Consider the following 20,141-nt stretch of genomic DNA (forward strand, 5'->3'; position numbering starts at 1 on the left):
CCACACTTGGATCCTGCCTTGCTTAACCTGCCTACCCAAATCTGGTGCACCTGTCACAGAGAGGCAGGGCCCTGGGGTGTTTCTGTCCTGTGCTCCCCAATGCCATGCTGGAACCTCCACATTTATTTGACAAATATAATTTGTGGAATTTTTCAGAATTTTAAAATATTGTGTGCATAATTTTTATTTTTTTGGCACAGTGTGCCCTCAGGAGTACCATACTCTCAGATGACATGGGACCAATGTTACTTCATGGTGGGCGCTAGCCTCCACAGATACTTGCCTTTTGGGCTGAGCAATGGCGGGGGAGGAAGGGGGCGGGAGTTTTCTTCCAGTGTAGTGCAGAATAGGATGGGCCTTGGGTTTGCTAATACCCATTGTCTGTTGGAGGCAATGGCATCTACCCTTTGTCTGTCAGGTGACCCTTTCTGGATGAATCCACAAAAGGGCAGAGACACCTACAGAATGATTTAATGGAGGCATCTAAATATCTCTTGAATGTTAACTTGTGGCCATTTCCAATCTGAGCTGGACTCTAAACAAAGGCATTGAGGTGAGAGCTCCCTATTGCATTCCTATTGCATGGAGCCATTCTGTCCATGTATAAGTCTTCTTTCCTTGCACTATCGAGTTGCCGGCTCTTGAGCACACCTCTCAGAATGTTTTCTCAGTGAGACTTCAGAAGTTGACTGAGTCCAGTTGGTGTCCTCGGGTTTGTCTGCTACCAGACTTCTTTCAGAGCAACTGCAGTTGCACAGTTTAATCCTAACACTTTTGTCCCGTCTACACTCACTCCACATTCATGCAATCTGAATTGTTCATAGTACTTCAAAAAAAAAGTGCAACAACCGTATGGTATTTAAATAAATTGGATGGTGATTGTATATTTCAGCTTATGTTATCTAAATCCCACAGTGTGTTCTAAAATTTGGTAGTGAGCGTAATTGCCTGTTGGCTTGTTTCTTCTGCTAGGCTTGCTCTGATTGCCTGTTGCCTCATCTTGTTCAGTAAACACTGACTTCCTTCATTCCCGTCCTCCACTTCTTCTCGATTAATAAATTGGGTATCCTTATTGACATCGAATAATGCAGTATCACAGACCTAGGATAGGGCAGAGATGATAGGGAAATACAAATGCTGTATCCTCGATTGTTGGCAATACCAAGGAACATCAGGGCTGATATTTAAGGACTCCTGCAAGAGTTAATTTAGAATTTAATGCTTAAAAAAATACTGCATTAGCTTGAGCATATCCCATGCAGTGCCTCCAGGTGAGCCAATACTTGCATACATAGGCTTTTATACTTTACTTTGCCACACTCACCCAAGTCTATTGTGTAGCCTGGAAAAGACTTCTGATCAATGCAGCCATTGTTTATCCTTTCTGCTGCCTGCGCTTGGCTGCTCAGTTTACGTTTGTGTAGTAGAGTGAACAAAGATGGTTCCATCTGTTCTGAAGATGCCTGACAAGGAAATCTTTTCTGAAGCTTGTTGCGTCACTGAAATGAAATACAGAGGAGGAACAAATGTAATAAATAAGGAACTGCTGTCTGATGAGTCATTCAAACCAAGCAGAGCTTTCAGCTTTAAATTTTATATATTTTTAGTTGTTTTATATCCCTACAAGATGCTAAATCTCTTCAGTGTGCACAATACTTAGATGTTGTATCTGTCACTGAAGGTTTGCCTAAATATAACTGAAGCACAGGAAGGAAGATGATACCAGCAAAAATGCAAAGGGAAATGGTGGAGGTTGAAGGCTGAACTACATATGCATGAAGCTCCTCACTGGATTTAACCAAATCATCTGAGCTATTATGCTTACGTTCAAAAATCAAACTTTGTCACCTCATTCCGTTTATGTAAAAGAAATTGCTTCATTATCTTTGGGCTGTTTGGGGGAAGCGGAGAGTTATATTTTCCCTTGAAACATTTTTACCAATGCCATTAGCTTTCCCAGGAATTAAGAGAGTGCATGAAGAGGAGATGAGAGCACAATTCATTTATGCGTGCTTTGTAAGGAGGTATTGGTATTTCTGCCAGCTTCAGCTAGTATGTTTGGGTTGGGAGAGTTGAAAATTCAAGGTGTACAGGTCTCTGGAAAATATCTCAAACTGGAGGAAAAAAAATAATGTGGATTCAGCTGAAAGGATTGCATGGCCAAGAAGGACTAGCTCATTCCCTTTGGTCCCTGTATTAGCAGTAGATCAACAGGCATATTGCTATGCCTCATCACAAGCATATACATTAAGCTGTTTATAATAGCGATGGGTTGTGTGAGTTACTCATCTGATACACTATATGAAGTAGAGCTGGTCAAAGTAGGTGATCAGGAAAATGTAGTCCCTTTTTTGTAGTTCACATTTTGAGTCTTTTTTGGGTTCTGACAATAATCTGGTCCAAAGCACATTCAACCCAGTTAATGCTGTTTCTAAAACATGCTGAACTGTTATAACATACTTTTATTAAATCTAATAGTTAATTGCTCTCATTTTCTTAATTTGTCAGTCAAATTTCTCAAAGCAGTAGATTAGGGATCTCAAACGCAAATCACCACGAGGGCCACATGAGGACTAGTACATTGGCCCGAGGGCCGCATCACTGACACCTTTTCATACAACGATACAAAAGTATAGTAAAAAATGAAGAGTAAAAATGTAGTATGCTATTAAAAGTCAATGTATTAACTTTTTTAAAACTGTAATGCGAAAAGTCAGTGCTAAATTTTGACAGTCATTTCATTTTTGGCCGTTTTGCTGGCAGTGTTTTGCATCAACCAGAGCATCAATATTAGGTTTGATATCCTGAGACGAAACCAATCTCAGTGTTGCTTGCAAATTGTAACACATTCCATACAAAAAACTACACTAAGAGAATGTTAAGACTGCACAGTTGAGCACATGTGCCAAAATTAGGGTTGCACACACAACTTTTTCTCTGCCCCTTTGAGACTATGTTATCATGTAATCTTTTAATTACAGGGCCATGTACTGTTTTTCATATAATATATACCTTTTTTCTACACCCTTAAATTGTATAGCATCTTACAGTGATTTTTCTACTGACTTTTATTGCGTTGTCACAGTAGCCCAATATATGCTTACTAGCAAAGGACTTGCCACTTAGCCACTCAAGTTTATGGTAAGTATGAGTGAGGGTGGGCAAATGTGTGTTGTTATGGGAAGCTGTGTTGATTTGTGCCTGGGTTGTGTTGTGCTGGGAGATTTTGGTTGATTTGTGTCGGTGGCAAATAAGGGGTGTGTACTGGGGTGATGGGCTGTCTGTATTTGGACTTGCTGGTTGTGTTGTTGTGTAGGTGGTTATGCTGATATATGAGGTGGCAGCTAGGCACAAGGGTGTGGCAGTCGGGCCAAGTAATCTACCATCTGTGAAGTCTCCATCATACAACCAATGAAATTGTAGCATGCAAATTAGCTATTGAGTAAGGGTGGTGATTGGTTGGTTGAGTTATCTCTGATATCACAATGGTCTAGTACGCTTGGCACAGCAGAGATACACACCTTTCTGTAGTTGTACATCAATTGTCACATCAAAGTAGCTGAGAACTTCAAAATTGGTTGGTAACAGACTGCAAAACCCCCACTCCACCCCTTCCATGAGGCCCTGCCCCACCACACCTCTTCCCACTCTTTCCCCGCCCCCATTCCAACCCCTTCCCCAAAGTCTCCGCCCCCTCCCTGCCCTTATTCCAACCCCTTCCCCAAATCCCCGCCCCGGCCCTGCCTCTTCTCCGCCTCCTCCCCTGACCGTGTTGCATCCTTGCTCCTCCCCCCTCCCTCCTGGAAAGTCCTAAGTGCCGCCAAACAGCTGATTGGCAGCGGGAAGCGCTGGGAGATAGGCGGAGGGGCATGGACGTGGCGCGCTGGGAGTAGGTGGGGAAGGGGAGCTTGGCTGCCGGTGGGTGCAGAGCACCCACTCATTTTTCCCCGTGGGTGCTCCAGCCCCGGAGCACCCACGAAGTTGGCACCTATGGCAGGCTGCAGGAAATAACTCTGCGGGCCGCGTGTTTGAGACCCCTGCAGTAGATGATCCAACAGTGTTGAAGAATGAGGTTAGTAAGGAGTTTCTCTGAAATATTTCTTTTGCCTGTCCTGCCCTGACTATTACCTAAGGTGTTTTGAACCAAGATAATTTAAAGTGTATTGGGTCCTCTTCATCAACTATACTTGACCTCAGTGTGGCCTATACTATAAACCAGGGGCTGGCAACCTTTCAGAAGTGATGTGCCGAGTCTTCATTTATTCACTCTAATTTAAGATTTCACGTGCCAGTAATACATTTTAATGTTTTTAGAAGGTCTCTTTCTATAAGTCTATAATATACAACTAAACTATTGTTGTATGTAAAGTAAATAAGGTTTTTAAAATGTTTAAGAAGCTTCATTTAAAGTTAAATTAAAATGCAGAACCCCTGTACCGGTGGCCAGGACCCAGGCAGTAAGAGTGCCACTGAAAATCAGCTCGCGTGCCACCTTTGGCACATGTGCCATAGGTTGCCTACCCCTGCTATAAACCTTGGGTACCTTGAGCAAGGAATCATTTTTGTCCCCTTCCCTCCCTCTCTTGGTTTGAAACCTCCCCTTTTAACTGCTCATCTTCCACCTTTGGTTGAAGCTTTACAATTTCCAGGGTGTGGGGAGTGCTCCAGGCATTATCCCCAGCTCTCTTCTATATTTCTTTTAGCCCGCTAGGTCACCTTGTTGCTAGCTTAAGGCTTGGCTTTATCTTGGCTGTCTTCACTCTATCAACTCCTGGCTATAACTTAAACTCTCACTGAATTTCTCCTTGGTAAAAGATTTTGTGTGTGTTGCATGCTCGCTCTCTCACTCACCTTACCTCAAACATCTAAATTAGCTCCCAAGACCAGAAACCTTGGAGTGATCTTTGGCTCTGGCTTTTATTCTTTCCCACATCCCTTGACTGTACATCTCCCTGTAGGATTGTATTGGTACTAAATTCAAATTCCTCATTGATTTTTAGTGTCTCCCTAGCCAGCTCTGAAAAGTAGGAGGCAATGTTAAATTGTGTTTTAAGTTACCTTGTATGTCTCCACTTTCTCAACTCAAAAACAGCTATTTATTGCTCATCCTCTGACTCTGCACCCACTAGGTCTAGGTTCTTCCATTTATCTCTGCACTGATGGCTGGCTCTTGTAGTGATCATTTTTAGCTAAAATGTTTGAGGTGTAGTCTTAGGAAACCCGGAAGCTAAGAACTCTTGATTGTTGTTCTTGCTCTTACCACTGTGATGCAGGACAAGTTACTTCATCTCTCTGCTTCACTTCTAAAACTGGGGTAATGCCTCCCTCGCAGGATATTGAGAGGATTAATGTAGTCAGTGCTTCAGCAATACTTAAAGGTGGAAAACATTACACACATGCTAAATATTTACCCATCTGAAACAAGTGAAACACTGTGGGCCAGTCTGATATCACAGTGATAATAAATATAACTGAGCAAAATCTGACCCAGAGTCACTTCCGTTGTTTAAGTCTTGCCTTAAAACTTCCTGTTTCTCTTCAATTTATAAGTGACTGAAAAGCATGTAATCCTGCTCTGTGCTGGAGATGCTATAGAAAAATGAAATTTAGAAATGCCCACATTAAAGGAGAGCATGTTCTCCTTCCCATTGCTTCTCTTATTTTCTTGAGTTCTTTGTGTAAAAACAAAAATGTGTTTCTACCTGGATTTTCTGTTTTCACTGATTATATGGTTCAATTGAATAGCAAATGAGCTTGTTGATGTAGACCCTGATCATATGAGATGAAGGTTTTTGATTACAGAACTCTGGATTAATTACCTGTGTCAAGAAAGATGGCTATGGAAGAATCTCTCAAGAGTCTTAATTCCTACCTAGTGCTTTGGTAATTGCACATGTGTGGGATGCTTTCCAAACCCAGTATGTGCAAAATGTTCTTTCTTTCTGCTTATGCTTTAATCTGATTTTCAAGTTGAGTGGTGTAAACAGGCTATATTGAAAGACTAGGTGCTCTACTTCCTTTCTGGCAGGGACCTTAGCAGTGCAGTTTTCAATGTCCTAAATGTTTAAAAGTATCCCTGCTGAGTGGTCTCCATTGCTTTCCTCAGGTACATAATCGGTAAAGATTAAGCACGTTTGACCCATACAGCTACCATTTATGACCAGGCCTTTTCTAAATCGGTTTAAAACGGGAATGATCTGTTGCCTTTCTTTAGCTTTATTTCCACTGCATTTACATGGTGATCGTTTTCCTTAATCTGTTGTCACGGAAAAGGGCTTGTTCTGTTTTAAACTGCTCTGAATTTAGGGTATATTGAGTGAGTGAGGCATGCTCTTATTTAAAGGGGCATTCTCGTTCATATGAGATTGATATGTATCATGAATCAGTCTCTTTCCTGTTTAGCTTGAAATGAGATTTTCAAAGAGGCATGGTTAAAACCACCACAAGGTGCTGCCATAATAAGCATTATTTGCAGACCAAATGACTACTCCTGCACAGATGAGTTCTTCATCTCCTCTCTTACTCTCCCCTCTACAGGCATCTCACACTCATGATGCAATCACAGAGGCTGCTCAGCTGATGAAGGAGGCAGTGGATGATATAATGGTTACACTGAATGAAGCTGCCAGTGAAGTGGGCATGGTTGGAGGTATGGTAGACTCAATAGCTGAGGCCATGAGCAAGGTGAGTATTTGGTACCTAGCAACCCCAAATTACATGGAAGGAAATTAATGGTTATCCTAGATGATACTGGCAACAATTGCTTAACATTTAATGTATGTTCCATTATACCACTGAAGTAGTTCAGAGAGCCAGATGCTAAATGTTCCTTAAATGGCCAGTGCTAAGTCAGTTCAGCTTTCTGTGCTGATGGAACATGTTTTGATATTGATCATAAAGGCCTGAAGAGTTAAAAGTGTTTCTAAATTCTTTCACTAACCTGCATTAAACAACAAGGAGTCTGGTGGCACCTTAAAGACTAACAGATTTATTTGGGCATAAGCTTTCGTGAGTAAAAACCTCACTTCTTCGGATGCATCCAAAGAAGTGAGGTTTTTACTCACGAAAGCTTATGCCCAAATAAATCTGTTAGTCTTTAAGGTGCCACCAGACTCCTTGTTGTTTTTGTAGATACAGACTAACAGGGCTACCCCCTGATACTTGACTGCATTAAACAGTAAGAGGTGGGTTGGGTGTGATTTTTAAACAAAGCCCTTGCTTTTACTCAGTTACATGGCAAACACCCAAAAAGCATTCATTCAGGTTGAAAGTTTATTGATTAAACACAAGAAAGAAAAACAAGCATTTGTATTGAAACTGTGTTTGAGTGATTATGCAAACAAACTTAATCAGACCTTATCAAAGCCTCTCTCTCCTTTTGGAGTCAAAATATCAGTGTCTCTTATTTTCAGAGATGAAAAGGAAAAGGTTAATTTTACTCTTAGTCCTGATCTGAAGAGCATTCACTTATCCTGTTCTTAACAAACAGATACAAGGTGAAGGAGTGACAGGATAGAAAAGAGGGGTGAAATAGGCTTTGATTGATGTTTCTGGAACACTGATTAGTTACGAGTGGATGTTTTGGCCGGCAAGGCAACCATGAGATCTGCTGCTTGGACCCTAGTTAGTTACAATCTGGTCAGGGCCATCATTTGGTGGCATCTTTTCTCTTTAGACAAGACAGGTTTGGTTGAATGCAGTATGATTGACTTCAGGATTTGATGCAAAGCCAGGAGAGTGAGATAGGATTGGAGGAACAAAATAGTAGGACAGAAAATAACACAACAAGGGGATGCAATACAGGATCCTATGTGGCTTTGCAGTGCTGGTAATTAGATATTCTCCTGGGTTGGCTGAGGACTGGATATCATGATAATATGATGGCTTTCAGCACTCACGGGTGAAAACAAAGTTACTTAAACAAGAGCAAGGCCAGCCTGCCTTCCTTGTGGAAGAAAGTCCTTCAGTCCGGTTTACTCCTTCTGTCTGGGGATCAGGGAAGATGCGGTGAGACAAGATGAGCTGGGATGCAAAGTGGGCTGCGGATGAGAGAGAGAATGTTTTTTTCAAAGTCACTTTTTTAATAACCCAAAAAAGGGGAAAAGTGGGTGGCATAGTTCATCCACATCATTATTTTATCCACCAATTAGACCTAATATCTGTCTCACTCATTTTGTTACATTAACTTCCAGCTCCACATCATCTGTTTTTAACAAGTATAATTTCAGCAATACTTGGATTATATCGACATGGCCTTTTTTGTTTAGACTAATCCAGTTTCTCTGTTTCATTCTCTTGCACCTCTTTAAAACATTCAGTATTGTAAACAGAATGACCAGTTTTTCATGGTTATTGTAACATCTTACAAACTTTCACATGCTTTTTACAGTTGAGGTTAGGGTGACTTTGTAGGTCCAGCAATCACAACAAACCCTACCATATGAAACCATAAAACTAGGAGACAGTTAGCATTAATTGCAAAATAGTACTGATGCACATGATGGAACTTGCATTTTCAATAGACACAAAATCATTACCTTTTGTTAGCACTGGTGGGATAGGATTATTTTGGAGACCTATTCCATTGAGTGGTGTGCCAGTATTTAAGAAAACAATCAAAAATTAGAAATGTCAATTATTTGGTTTTGCAAATGAGTTAAACCGCCTTGTAATACCACTGGAGTAGTATTGGTTTAGCATTACAACATATGTTTTTTTCCTCATTAAGTGACTCTCCCTTCTGACAACAGTCTTAGACTAGGACTTGTTTTGTCTTATTTGATAAAGATAACAATATACATAACAAGTTCCTGAAATGACAGGTGATAGAAACATTTCTGATATTCAAAGAAACAAGAAAGTATGTTCTAAAGAGGAAATAATTGTTTTCAGATATCTCTGTGTACTGGTTGATGGCATGGTCCCAGTGCTTCAGTTGGCTGGAGACATAGTGCTGGGCTGCTTGATTTAATTGCATAGAGGAGAGTCATTTTAGACTGCATCTGCTTTAAATGAAGTTAGCATTGTAATTTTCAATTTTTGCTTTGATCATTTTTATCTCTATGTGTTAAGAACTTCCTTTCTATATGCCAAGGTTTGTATCAAGTCTTCTCTTATGAAAGTCGCCCCTCCCCCCCCAGTTTAATATGTTTTTCCCCTCTTGGAAGACTCTTCACAACTAGGAGTTGGTTCTGAGGGCAAGTTGAATGTGGTAAACATTGCTGGTACAAAACTCTGCCATTTCAGAATTTTGAGATTAGGAGTAACTTCCCTAGGAACTTTATTAATGATTAACGCTTCATTCAGATTCCTCATTCGCTTGTTCATTTTGAACCAAAGAATTGAAGCTTACACTTGAATGAAGTATATGAAGGTCAAAGAGAAAACAAAACCTAACTAATACATCAGTGGTCATTTGCTATGGGGAAAAATGGGCAGTTATTTCCCTTCCCCTTGGCCAGGCTTTTCATCAGACTATGTCTTCCATTATGTTTTTCACTTCTTGCATGCTCACTCACACACATTCAACTTTTCAGGATATAATATCCCATATAATGTTCTTTGTGCTAAAACATCTCCCTCCCCTTTTCCCCCCAATTTTTCTTGAATGACGCTCTGGTTGCATATCCATATGTAGAGGAGTTTGCCAATTTTAACACAGAATAACAAGTTGAAAGCTGTTGCATAGCAACCAAGTATGTGGGGCTTTCTAGGAAGAGAAATCAGAAGGATGGGTTAGCAATTATCTTCCCTTGAAGGGGAGTGTCTCAAAACTGTAATCTTTATTGTCTTGTCTAGGGTACTACCTTTTGTGGCAAAAATGCATATAGTAGTCCTATAAATCCTGGGCAATATTTTCTGTCATGTTGTCTTCTAAAACAAGTTAGTCTGGTTTTAGTTAATGGCGGGGAAAATAAGATGAACTTGAGGAACACAGTGGAGGAAGCCACGTCTGAAGAGTCTTTACCTAAGATAATTAGCAAGTCTCGCTGAGAAAAACATAACTAGTAAACTGGGAGTATGCTAGTCTCAAAAGGAAGGTAGGGGAAGTTTAGCTTATTAAGCAAATACATTTTCCATCATCTCTTGCTAAAAAAAAAAATTTAAACAATCTTATTTATACTAGGCTTCATGTTTAATTTTACTCAGTCTCTGGCATTTTGGTGGCTGAGTGGTATGCAGAATGGAACGTTTTATGGCATGGCCTAAAGGAATGTTATAGCGACTAATCGGGTGAAAGATCTGTCTTGTGATCATTGTACATTCATTTTTAGATCTAATGGGCTGCAGGTCAGGGAAACTGAAAGAAAAAAAAAAAGAAAAAGTGAACTTGGGAAGAAAGTCAGGACTTGCTAAATATGTGGGCACTAAACTGCATATTCTATACAAATGACATGAAATTAGTGATGTAAGCTATGAAGCTTTACTGTACATTTGAGCTCATTTTGTATTTAACTTTGTGTTGTGCAATTGCAGTACTAGACTGAAAAGTTTAGTAATATGTGAGTCCTTCGTGCCTGTCATTGCTTTCATGTTTTCCCCTCTCTCCACAGCTGGATGAGGGCACACCTCCAGATCCAAAGGGAACATTTGTTGATTATCAAACTACGGTAGTGAAATATTCTAAAGCCATTGCTGTAACAGCACAGGAAATGGTAAGAGAAACTAGCAAGTGTTCTATAAAATAGCTGGGTAACAACTATAGAGTATGTGTAAGAAATTCAAACCGCTGTACAGTGTTAATCTGAACCAATTCCGACTGGAGCCTTTTCTTTGTGACATTGATTTCCAGTTGATCTGTTTTGAGGGTAGGCAAAATAAGGGTGTTGACACCATTTCCTGGACTTCTTCATTGGAACTTGATTGTATGATGGACAGGAGTGCGATCTCTCTCAACTCAAAGTACGGGGCTTTAAAGAATATATGCTGTTCTCTTTACCTTGCTGCCCAAAAGAACAAGCTGTGAAAACAGGAGAGAACACCTTAGGAGGCATGTGCTGGAACTTGACAGTAACCAAAAGAGATGCCTCCATGAGGAAGAGGGTGGAGGGAATGGGGTAGAAATATAGCGTTCAGGAACAAATGAAGTGAAGCAAAAAGGAAGTTATGCTGATTACTGGGGAGAGAATGACATTAGGAATAGCAGTAGTACAAAACTCTGTCCACCGTGTCATTATTGATCTGTCTTGGGCCTAGCTGATTTAGACTGTTGTAGACGTTGATATGATTTATACTCCCATCAAGAGAATAATACTTGAGCTGGTCTGTTACTTGAACCTGCCTTGAAACAATGGTTTGACTGTACCAGAACATTTTATGGCGGAGGATTTCTTTCCATTAGAGGCTGAACTAAGACCAACCAATTCATTTCATTAATTTGATTGTGAAGCAGTCTGTTAACACACCACAGCTGGTTTAAAACAGACTTGTCTAGCCAGTTTTACAATTTAAAAATTGAGTGGCTATATTCCTCCTACTGTAATGGGAAAAGCCATCGAATTTGGAAGTCTGTGTTAACGGCTTCTTTGGCTTGAGATGTATATATTAGTGGAATGTGATGTCAAGTACGTCTCATGAGGCTTACTTTTTGTGAGAAACAAATGAAGGTATGTGTTGAAACTGCTTTAATCAACCCTTCAAATCATTGGAATCTTGTCCTAGCATAAGTTTCTTGCTGACCTACATTAGCCCTTTGGGGTGTGATATTTAATTATTCTTTAACTTTATCCCTTAATTGAGATCAAACCTTGCAAGACAATCGTTAAATTCATGAAATGAGCAATGGTCAAATCCTTGTTTTCTCTCACAGAATTCCTGGTGATGTGATTCACTTGGGCATAAAATGAAGTGGGGCGGGATCTTTGGCTAATTAGGTCCTTTCTTGATTCATACTAATGGTTAATATAATAAACTGTATTAATCCATTAGTAAAGAATACTCTGCCTTTTTTAAATATAAGGATAATATTATTGCATGCTACCAAAAAAAACCTCTACATTGCTGTGCAAAAAAAAAAAAAAAATTGGTTTTGCCAAAAAAAAAAGAGAGAGAGAGAATCTTTGCAGGTACTGTAGTGAGTTGTCATTTCAACAGATTGCAGTTAGCCCTTCTCCATGCACATTAGGAATTTGTCTAAGTCCAGTTTATGATTTTATCCAAAGGCTGGAATGTCACTCGTTTCACCTGTTTTCTCAAGCAGAAATGGAACAATGTCACCTTCACAGAGTTGGCAAATATTCCAGGAAAAGTTTCACTTTTTGTGCTCCCAAATCAGAAACTCTTCGTTTTGTACATTTCCAGCCATTTCCTTCTTGCCCCAGAGGTCTTGCATGTTCTGAGAGTCTTAGGATCCACTTAAGATCTTTCCATTCCACATCATGGTGACCATCAGTGGGGCTGAGGAGGGTCTAGAAGAGAGTGAGTTGCTTAGCCCATCAGTGCCAAATGGAGGGGGCCGCTGTTGTGCAGTGTGAAGCACTCTTCTCCCCTTTCTTCTCCTCCCCAAATTCACCTACTAAAGCTGAGAGTATTGAGTACTTCTGCAGTCATCTACTGTACTGAGGAGTGAATTTCCATTTCTAACTGCACCTCAGTTACTTTGTGTTCTGTGGGTGCCTAGTTACTGTGGTTCTAATAAAGCATGTTTGCTTGTCTTTTCGGCTCATAGAATTCTAGCTGGAAACTGAATTGCTAAGACAGCAACAGGTACCCTATCACCGGTGCTGCAAAAACATACTTGTGTGCTTCTAGGCAGTGTGGAGTATTAACAAGCTGGTTTTATGCCTGTCATTGTTTTATTGCTTGTTTTCTTTTTTCAGATGACTAAGTCGGTTACTAACCCGGAGGAGTTGGGAGGACTTGCATCACAAATGACCAATGACTATGGGCATTTGGCTCTCCAGGGCCGAATGGCAGCAGCTACAGCTGAACCAGAGGAGGTCTGCAGTTTTTAGACCTCTAAACTCTGAATGCACAGTGGTGTCAACATTAAGTATTCTCTTGCACTTTAAAATAGGGGGGGAAATGGGGTACGATAACCAAAGACAGTAGGCCACCCAGTTGCTATAATGCAGCTGCAGTTATCCCCAAGTTTGAGTCTTCTCTTGTGCAGTCAAATAAAAAATAGGGTTACAACCTTCTGGTAGTAGGGGTGTTTTCTCTGAAACATTTCTGAGATCATTTAAAATTAATACAGTAAATATTTTCCCAGACAGGAAAATTCTGTTTACTGTACTTCAGTCTTGTCAACCATCTGTTTGTCCAACATGTAGGAAGACAGTCTCTATCCCGTTGACACTGGAAATATTAGGTAGTAAGACACATGGGGTGGGGTTTTCAGAAGGATTCCACCTAGGCCTAACATTGCATTATAGGCCCTATTCCATGGTTTCAGATCTGGAGATCTGTACTCAAACCTCTCTCTCTTCCACAGATTTCATGTTTGGGCCTATCTGTCTTAGCGCTCTATCAGTACCTTTTAAAAAGAATGGATTCAAGCATACCGCACACACAACTAGATAAAAGCTTTAATGCTATTATTTTTTCTGAAGGGAAGGGGGAACTAGTAGAAAATGTTTACATTCCATCTTCTTGGCATAAAGTCCAAAATATTGCCATCTTCGTTTTCATCACAGTTGAATCATAAGTCAGCCACTGTTTGCCATTACAGTCCCTATATATCTTACGTAGGCTATCTAATCTACCCATTTTGCACCACTTTCACTACTGTGGTATATGACCACTTGTGAAAAACATCTGTAGTTAGATATTTATTTACAATACAGACACAGCCTGGCACAATACTGTGTATGTATATATACATGTAGGCTGTAACATCCATTCTGTTGCAGCATTGCTCATGCAAAGTGTATGTGAATGAAGAGCTGCAGAATACAGCAAAACATTTTCTATTAATATTTAAGTTTTTAAACAAGTTTGTTTCTACCGTTCTTATCCCTTTTTATCTCACTTTTTGTGAAATGTCTCGGGCACTAGTTTTCTGTTAGGAATGTTACAAATTAGCAAATATTAGAGGCCAAAAAAGTAAGCTTTTAATTTCTAAAAGTGTGCATGTTCACATCACAAGCCAAATTATAGGAGTTGCTCACCAAGTCAGAGGACAGAAACATCCAATCAAGCATGAACAACAACTCAACGTCAGTCATCAGATATTTGAAACAAATTGCTTGCAACACTCCACAGACAAGAACTGTTCTTCAGAATAACTGGAAAGTTTCCAACTGCTTGCAGGCAACCTGGAAACAGAAAATTGGAGACATTTCTCTAGTTATTCACTACAGATCATTTCCCACTGTCTCATGATTTGATGAATCACATAAATATACTTTTTTTCTCCTCTCCTCAAACTGTTTCACATATACCAGGGGTTCTCAAACTTCATTGCACTGCGACCCTTTTTCTGACAACAAAAATTAATACAGGACCCCAGGAGGGAAGACCAAAGCCTGAGCCCCACTATCCCGGGTGGGGAGGCCAAAGCGCAAGCTGTGTCGTCCCAGGCCGGGGGACCAAAGCCGAAGCCCAACGGCTTCAGCCACAGGCAGGGGGCCTGTAACTTGAGCCCTGCCGCCCAGAGCTGAAGCTCTCTGGCTTTGTCTTCGGCCCTGGGTGGCGGGGCTCAGGCTTCAGCTTTGGCCCCAGGCTCCAGCAAGTCTAAGCCAGCCCTGGCAACCCCATTAAAATGGGGTCCCAACCCACTGTTTGAGAACCGCTGACATATACCATACTGCCCTGAGAGGGAGATTCAGAGAGATAATCAGAGGAAGGGAATGGTCGTTGTCCTCTTTCTCCATCATGTGTATGGTACTCAAGGCATGATTAAAAATCTTTGAATCAGTGAAGATGACTGCTTTTTCCCTATTGATTCTTAGACTGTTGGTGTTTAGCTCCATTGGCCAGTTACAGTATCAGATTATCAAGACAAAAGACCTTCAAACAGCTTTTGACTTATTTATTACACCTCCCCACTGACAGTTCACTTGAGTTTTTTTAAATATTCTTGGTGCTGAATAGCTAAGTCAATGGCTTCTATTAATCATGGGTACTGTTAGACATAATGAACATTCATTTATGAAAATAGTGCACATTAACGTCAGCTTTAAGTAGAAATAATTTCATTATTGAAACTAATAGCTGCAATTCCTACTTACGTATTAACCAAAATACAAACACAATTATATGTAAAGGTATGTAGCAGTACTAAAACTAGCATTGGTTCGTATTTCTCAGACCACACTGCTCAACTCCATTTCAAGATTAATAGTAAATCTGAAATAGTGATGCATTTAGAGGTATGTATAGGTTTGGCTATTTTATAGGGATGTGCTAAGTATTGGAGAATAAATGAATATCCAAGAACTTGTGCTAGATTCATCTGTGAATGAAATTGAGGTACTCAGAACTAAGCTTACATACTCCTCAACCTAGTTTGATCAGAGTGGAGGAGGAGCCTGTATGCCTTGAGGTCAGCTCACCCTGAGAACAAGCAGTTCATTTTTGCTTTATACCTTGGGCAATGAAATATTACAGCACGGAGATGTACACATTTTTGTGTTGTTTCTACTATCTTTTAGAAATACCTAAATTAGACTTGGGTAAATTCCCTATGCTAATCATATAAGACATGTCCAGATTCTGATCCCTTAACTCAGGTAAAATAGTATTCCTCCTTCATGAGTAGTCCCATTGAAGTTGAGGGGATCACGTGTGGATTAAGATGCTACTTAGCATGAGTAAGGGATGTCAGAATCTGGCCCTTATTTCTGATCTTTGCAGGAACTGTACTGGTGGGCAAGTATTTGCAACAAAAATTGTGTGAGTTTTACAATGTTTCCATTTATACAAAGCCTCAACATTCTAAGCACCTTCTGTGTCTCCTGTCTCCTCTTCCCCATAATTTGTTGCCTATCTAGATAGGGTTCCAGATCAGGACTCGGGTACAGGATCTTGGTCATGGATGTATCTTTCTAGTACAGAAAGCTGGAGCTCTACAGATTTGCCCTACGGACAGCTACACCAAGAGGGAGTTGATAGAATGTGCTCGTGCTGTCACTGAAAAGGTAAGATGTCCCTTGTTGTTTCATAGACTCAAAAGGGATCGTTGGGATCATCTAGTCTGACCTCTTGCATAACACAAGTCATAGACTTTCCCCCAAATAATTCATAGAGCAGATCTTGTAAAAAAAAAAATCCAGTCTTGATTTAACAGTTGTCAGTTAGAAGAGCTGTGTAGTGTGGGACAGCACCGATTTGTCTTTTAAACAAGCTTCATGACAAAGTTGAGTTGCCAAGAGCTTCAGTCATCCTTGTGATCACGTTACTGGGCAGCACCATAGATGGCTGAAAAGTAATTGTGACACTGAAATAAATGCACCAACCTCCTTTATTGCCTGTGCAGAGTACTGTAGGATAATTGGAATTCTTATTTATTGTAGCTGGGGGAAGTTTTTCCTTTCATTTAGATATTATGGAAGATGAGTGGTTACACTATTGATTGCAGAGTGTCATTATTTATATGCAGAGCAGATGCAGTTAAGGCCTCCGTGATCCGTTCATTTATTGTGTATCCTGCTTGATCAGGAGACAGCCTTTTCCTACTGTGAAAGACAAATGCCAATAGCAGGCTTCCTTCTATGGAAAAACTAATCAAACCTGCTAATGTGCAGATAGAGCAGGCAAGGGAAGGGAAAGGGAGAGGTTTATCGTAGATTGTGAAATGAGATCACAAAATGAATTGCACCTGTTGATTCTCATCACAGGAGTTAGTTTAACTCAGAAATCAGTTCATTATGCTTTGTTTTAATGTGACCCTCTTTTTTATTTTCCTGTTTCCAGGTTTCCTTAGTTCTGTCTGCCCTTCAAGCAGGAAACAAAGGTACTCAGGCTTGTATCACTGCAGCCAGTGCTGTGTCGGGGATAATTGCAGATCTGGACACAACTATCATGTTTGCTACAGCTGGAACCCTTAATGCTGAGAACAATGAATCATTTGCGGATCACAGGTCAGTGATACCGAAAAAGCTGGTGGAGGGGGCTGGCTGCAAGAAGGGGGGCAGGGGGCAATAGATAAATGTCCTGCTAATGGCAAACAGAGGGAGTGGAGATGCAGTTTTCCTGCCTTTTCAAACCCCTAATAATGAAGCCAGATGAGCAGAGGAGCAAGAGAGAAATAGAAAAGGGTTGGGGTCAGCACTTCAAAAGCTGGATAAAGTAGCCTGTATAGTAAAAGCAAATTTCATTTTGACCATTTATGTGGGAGAGGAAATTTTAAGTTATAGCTGGATAATTTCTCAACTGTTTCAAAAGAAAACCTCAAAGATCAGTTTTATCCAAATTATTTAATAAATCCATTTCTATATTTCATTCTTACTGATTGTTACACTGTGATCCTATATGAAAAATTAACTGTCCATGCATTCAAAGAGAAATAGTTTTCCGATGTTTTTTGCAAGACTTGTATTTGACTTTATGGCTTTTTCTTCGTGGGTTACTAAATGCACTTGCCCACTGCTGATGTTGGAGATTATTAATGGAAGAGATGCTGGAGTATCAGTCATTCTGTCATTTGGTGAGATGATGACACAGGTTTCCTTCTGATAGTGTCTGAAATAGGATGAGAGATTTGCAGCATCCAGGCCATTATTCTCCTCATATTAAAAACCTGATTCTAATGGTCAAGACTGAGCTGTTGCCTAACAGCACAATTGGCCTACACTGCCAGCATTTAACTCAGTACAGTGCCAGTGGCTTTGGGAGTATGAAAAGTGCAATGCAGCCCAAATTATTGCAGCTTTATACAGTAAGAGTTAGAGTTCATTTTTATCATCAAATAATAAGTTTGTTAAATGCTGTGTGACAAGTGTGAAGACAAGGTCCTGCTTTAAAGAGCTGAACATTGAAATGCAAGATTGGAATGCAAAAAAAGACACAAAGGCTGAGCAGTGATGATTAGCACGTTCCTTATTTTGTTACCTAACCTATCACTTCTTTGAAGGGATGTCTAGAGATTGTGTATGTCCTTTCAGACCATTTGCTAAGGGAATGGCTAAAGCCTTTATGCAGAGGCTTAAATGGAATATGCAAAGTGTGTATATATTAACACAGGTTGGGGTGTGGGGAACAAAGCAACAGTGTGGTGTCCATGTACACTTGGTTGGACAGTTTCTCCTCCTTACAGTACATCTTAATATTGTACCTCAAAACTTACTTTTGCTGTTAAAAATAGCAGTCTTGTTTGGGAAGGAGACAAATAAGCAAAGAGCTCAAACAGAGTTCAGGGAGTTAAAACCTCAGTATGTTTTATATATTGCATTATAAAACATAATTCAATTCTAATTAAAACTTTCTTTAAAGCAAAAACCCAAACTGCTGTCTACTGTCTCTTTGCATTCAAAAGGTATTACCTGCTTTTTGCATTGTGTCTGTATTTTATAATCTTTAATTGCTGTGGGAAGTGCAGCAATTGATCTTTTTTCAGTAAAGGTGGATAATCATTTTGATTTCCTTCTACCTAAATGAGTAATTGGAGTAAGAGAGTATGCATGAAACAGCTGCTATGTAAGAGCAGATTTTTTCAAATTCTGAATATATGGATTTAATACTGTGCACTTCCAACATAATTGAAGATTGCCCCATTTCTATAAAAAGAAACATACTTTCCAACTAGTATGCTCTCATGAGTTATCTTACAACAGGCCTTGTTTAAACTGGAGTTTAAAGGTGTGATGTTAGCATGTGTTTGCCTTGAATTCTACGCTAAACTGGTCAAGATAAATCCTAGGAGAGAGCCTGTACTTAAACTCAACCAGTTGCACATTGCTAGGGTTACCATATCCAGCAAATTAAAAAAGAGGACCCTCCACGGGCCCTGGCCCCGCTCATTTCCCCACCCCCCCAGCCCAGCCCCACCCCAACTCCACCCCCACCCCACCCCCCGCCCTAACTCCGCCCCCTCCTCCCACTCCCAGCCACGAGGAAAGGGCTGCCTCAGCACTACCGGCTTCACGGTTTGCCGGGCAGCCCCCAGACCCTGCGCCCCCAGCCAGTGCTTCCCCAGCGCAGCTGGAGCCCGGGATGGGAAGCGCCCAGCCGGGGGCGCAGGGTCTGGAGGCTGCCCGGCAAACCGTGAAGCCGGTAGCGCTTGGGCTTCAGGCAGCCCCCTTGCCTCTGGACCCTGCGCCCCCAGCCGGGCATTTCCCCTCCCGGGCTCCGGCGGCGCAGGGTCCGGAGGCATGGGGGCTGCCCGAAGCCGGTAGCGCTCGGGCAGCCCGGCTCTTAAACAGAGTCGGGGAGGAGCAGAGCCGCCGCGGCCGGAGGCTCTGCTCCTCCCCTGTCTCTTCGGCTCTGTTTAAGAGCCGGGCTGCCCCAGCGCTACCGGCTTCGGGCAGCCCCCATGCCTCCAGACCCTGCACCGCCGGAGCCCGGGAGGGGAAGTGCTCGGCAGGTGGCTGGGGTCCGGAGGCAAGGGGGCTGCCCGAAGCCGGTAGCGCTCGGGCAGCCCGGCTCTTAAACAGAGCCGAAGAGTCAGGGGAGGAGCAGAGCCGCCATTTTCCCGGACGTGTTCGGCTTTTTGGCAGTTCCCCCCGGACGGGGGTTTGAGTGCCGAAAAGCTGGACATGTCCGGGAAAAAGAGGACGTATGGTAACCCTACACATTGCCGTGTGCCTTGTCTAGACCAGATTTTTAATGTGTGTTACCATGCATTGGCTAATATGCTAACATCACACTTTAAAATCCTTGTTTAAAGAAGTTACAAGTTTTTCCCTCCACTATATCTAGCAATCCTGAGAATTCCAGTTGCTGGGTTTTGTGCAGGTTTTGTTTATTTCTAGGCTTACTCTTTTTATGTTCAGTAAAGCATAAGGGCTGTGGGTCTGGCAGCTCTCAACCCTTCACTTTTGTTTTCTAACCTTTTTTCTGAAGTTCAGTACTCACCATAGTTGACTGGATGGTCTGTTCTTTCCCCTGAATATGGGGGCAGAGGTTGAAATTTTTTAAATTTGTCTGCCTGAAGAGTTAATGGGGGGGGGGGGGGGGGAAGATATCAGTCATGTTTTCTGCAGCTTCTCCCTTTCCCATCCTCCCCCACAAATCATTATTTTCTTTTCTATAGAACGTGCTGG

The 20,141-nt window shown here is 41.3% G+C and overlaps 1 protein-coding gene across 8 annotated transcripts in view; it reads left to right on the forward strand.

Annotated features, from left to right (window-relative positions):
- Positions 1–20,141, forward strand: part of TLN2 (talin 2) — a 378,548-nt gene that overhangs the window by 298,787 nt on the left and 59,620 nt on the right. For all 8 annotated transcript variants that reach the window (XM_065558354.1, XM_065558350.1, XM_065558353.1 and 5 more), the window contains 5 exons: positions 6,538–6,684; positions 10,554–10,655; positions 12,819–12,938; positions 15,933–16,079; positions 16,855–17,021. In XM_065558354.1, the coding sequence (XP_065414426.1) occupies positions 6,538–6,684; positions 10,554–10,655; positions 12,819–12,938; positions 15,933–16,079; positions 16,855–17,021 (683 nt within the window). The remainder of the gene's footprint in view (positions 1–6,537; positions 6,685–10,553; positions 10,656–12,818; positions 12,939–15,932; positions 16,080–16,854; positions 17,022–20,141) is intronic.

The sequence above is a fragment of the Chrysemys picta genome, chromosome 10 (assembly GCF_011386835.1).
Source record: "Chrysemys picta bellii isolate R12L10 chromosome 10, ASM1138683v2, whole genome shotgun sequence".
Taxonomy (NCBI): Eukaryota; Metazoa; Chordata; order Testudines; family Emydidae; genus Chrysemys; species Chrysemys picta.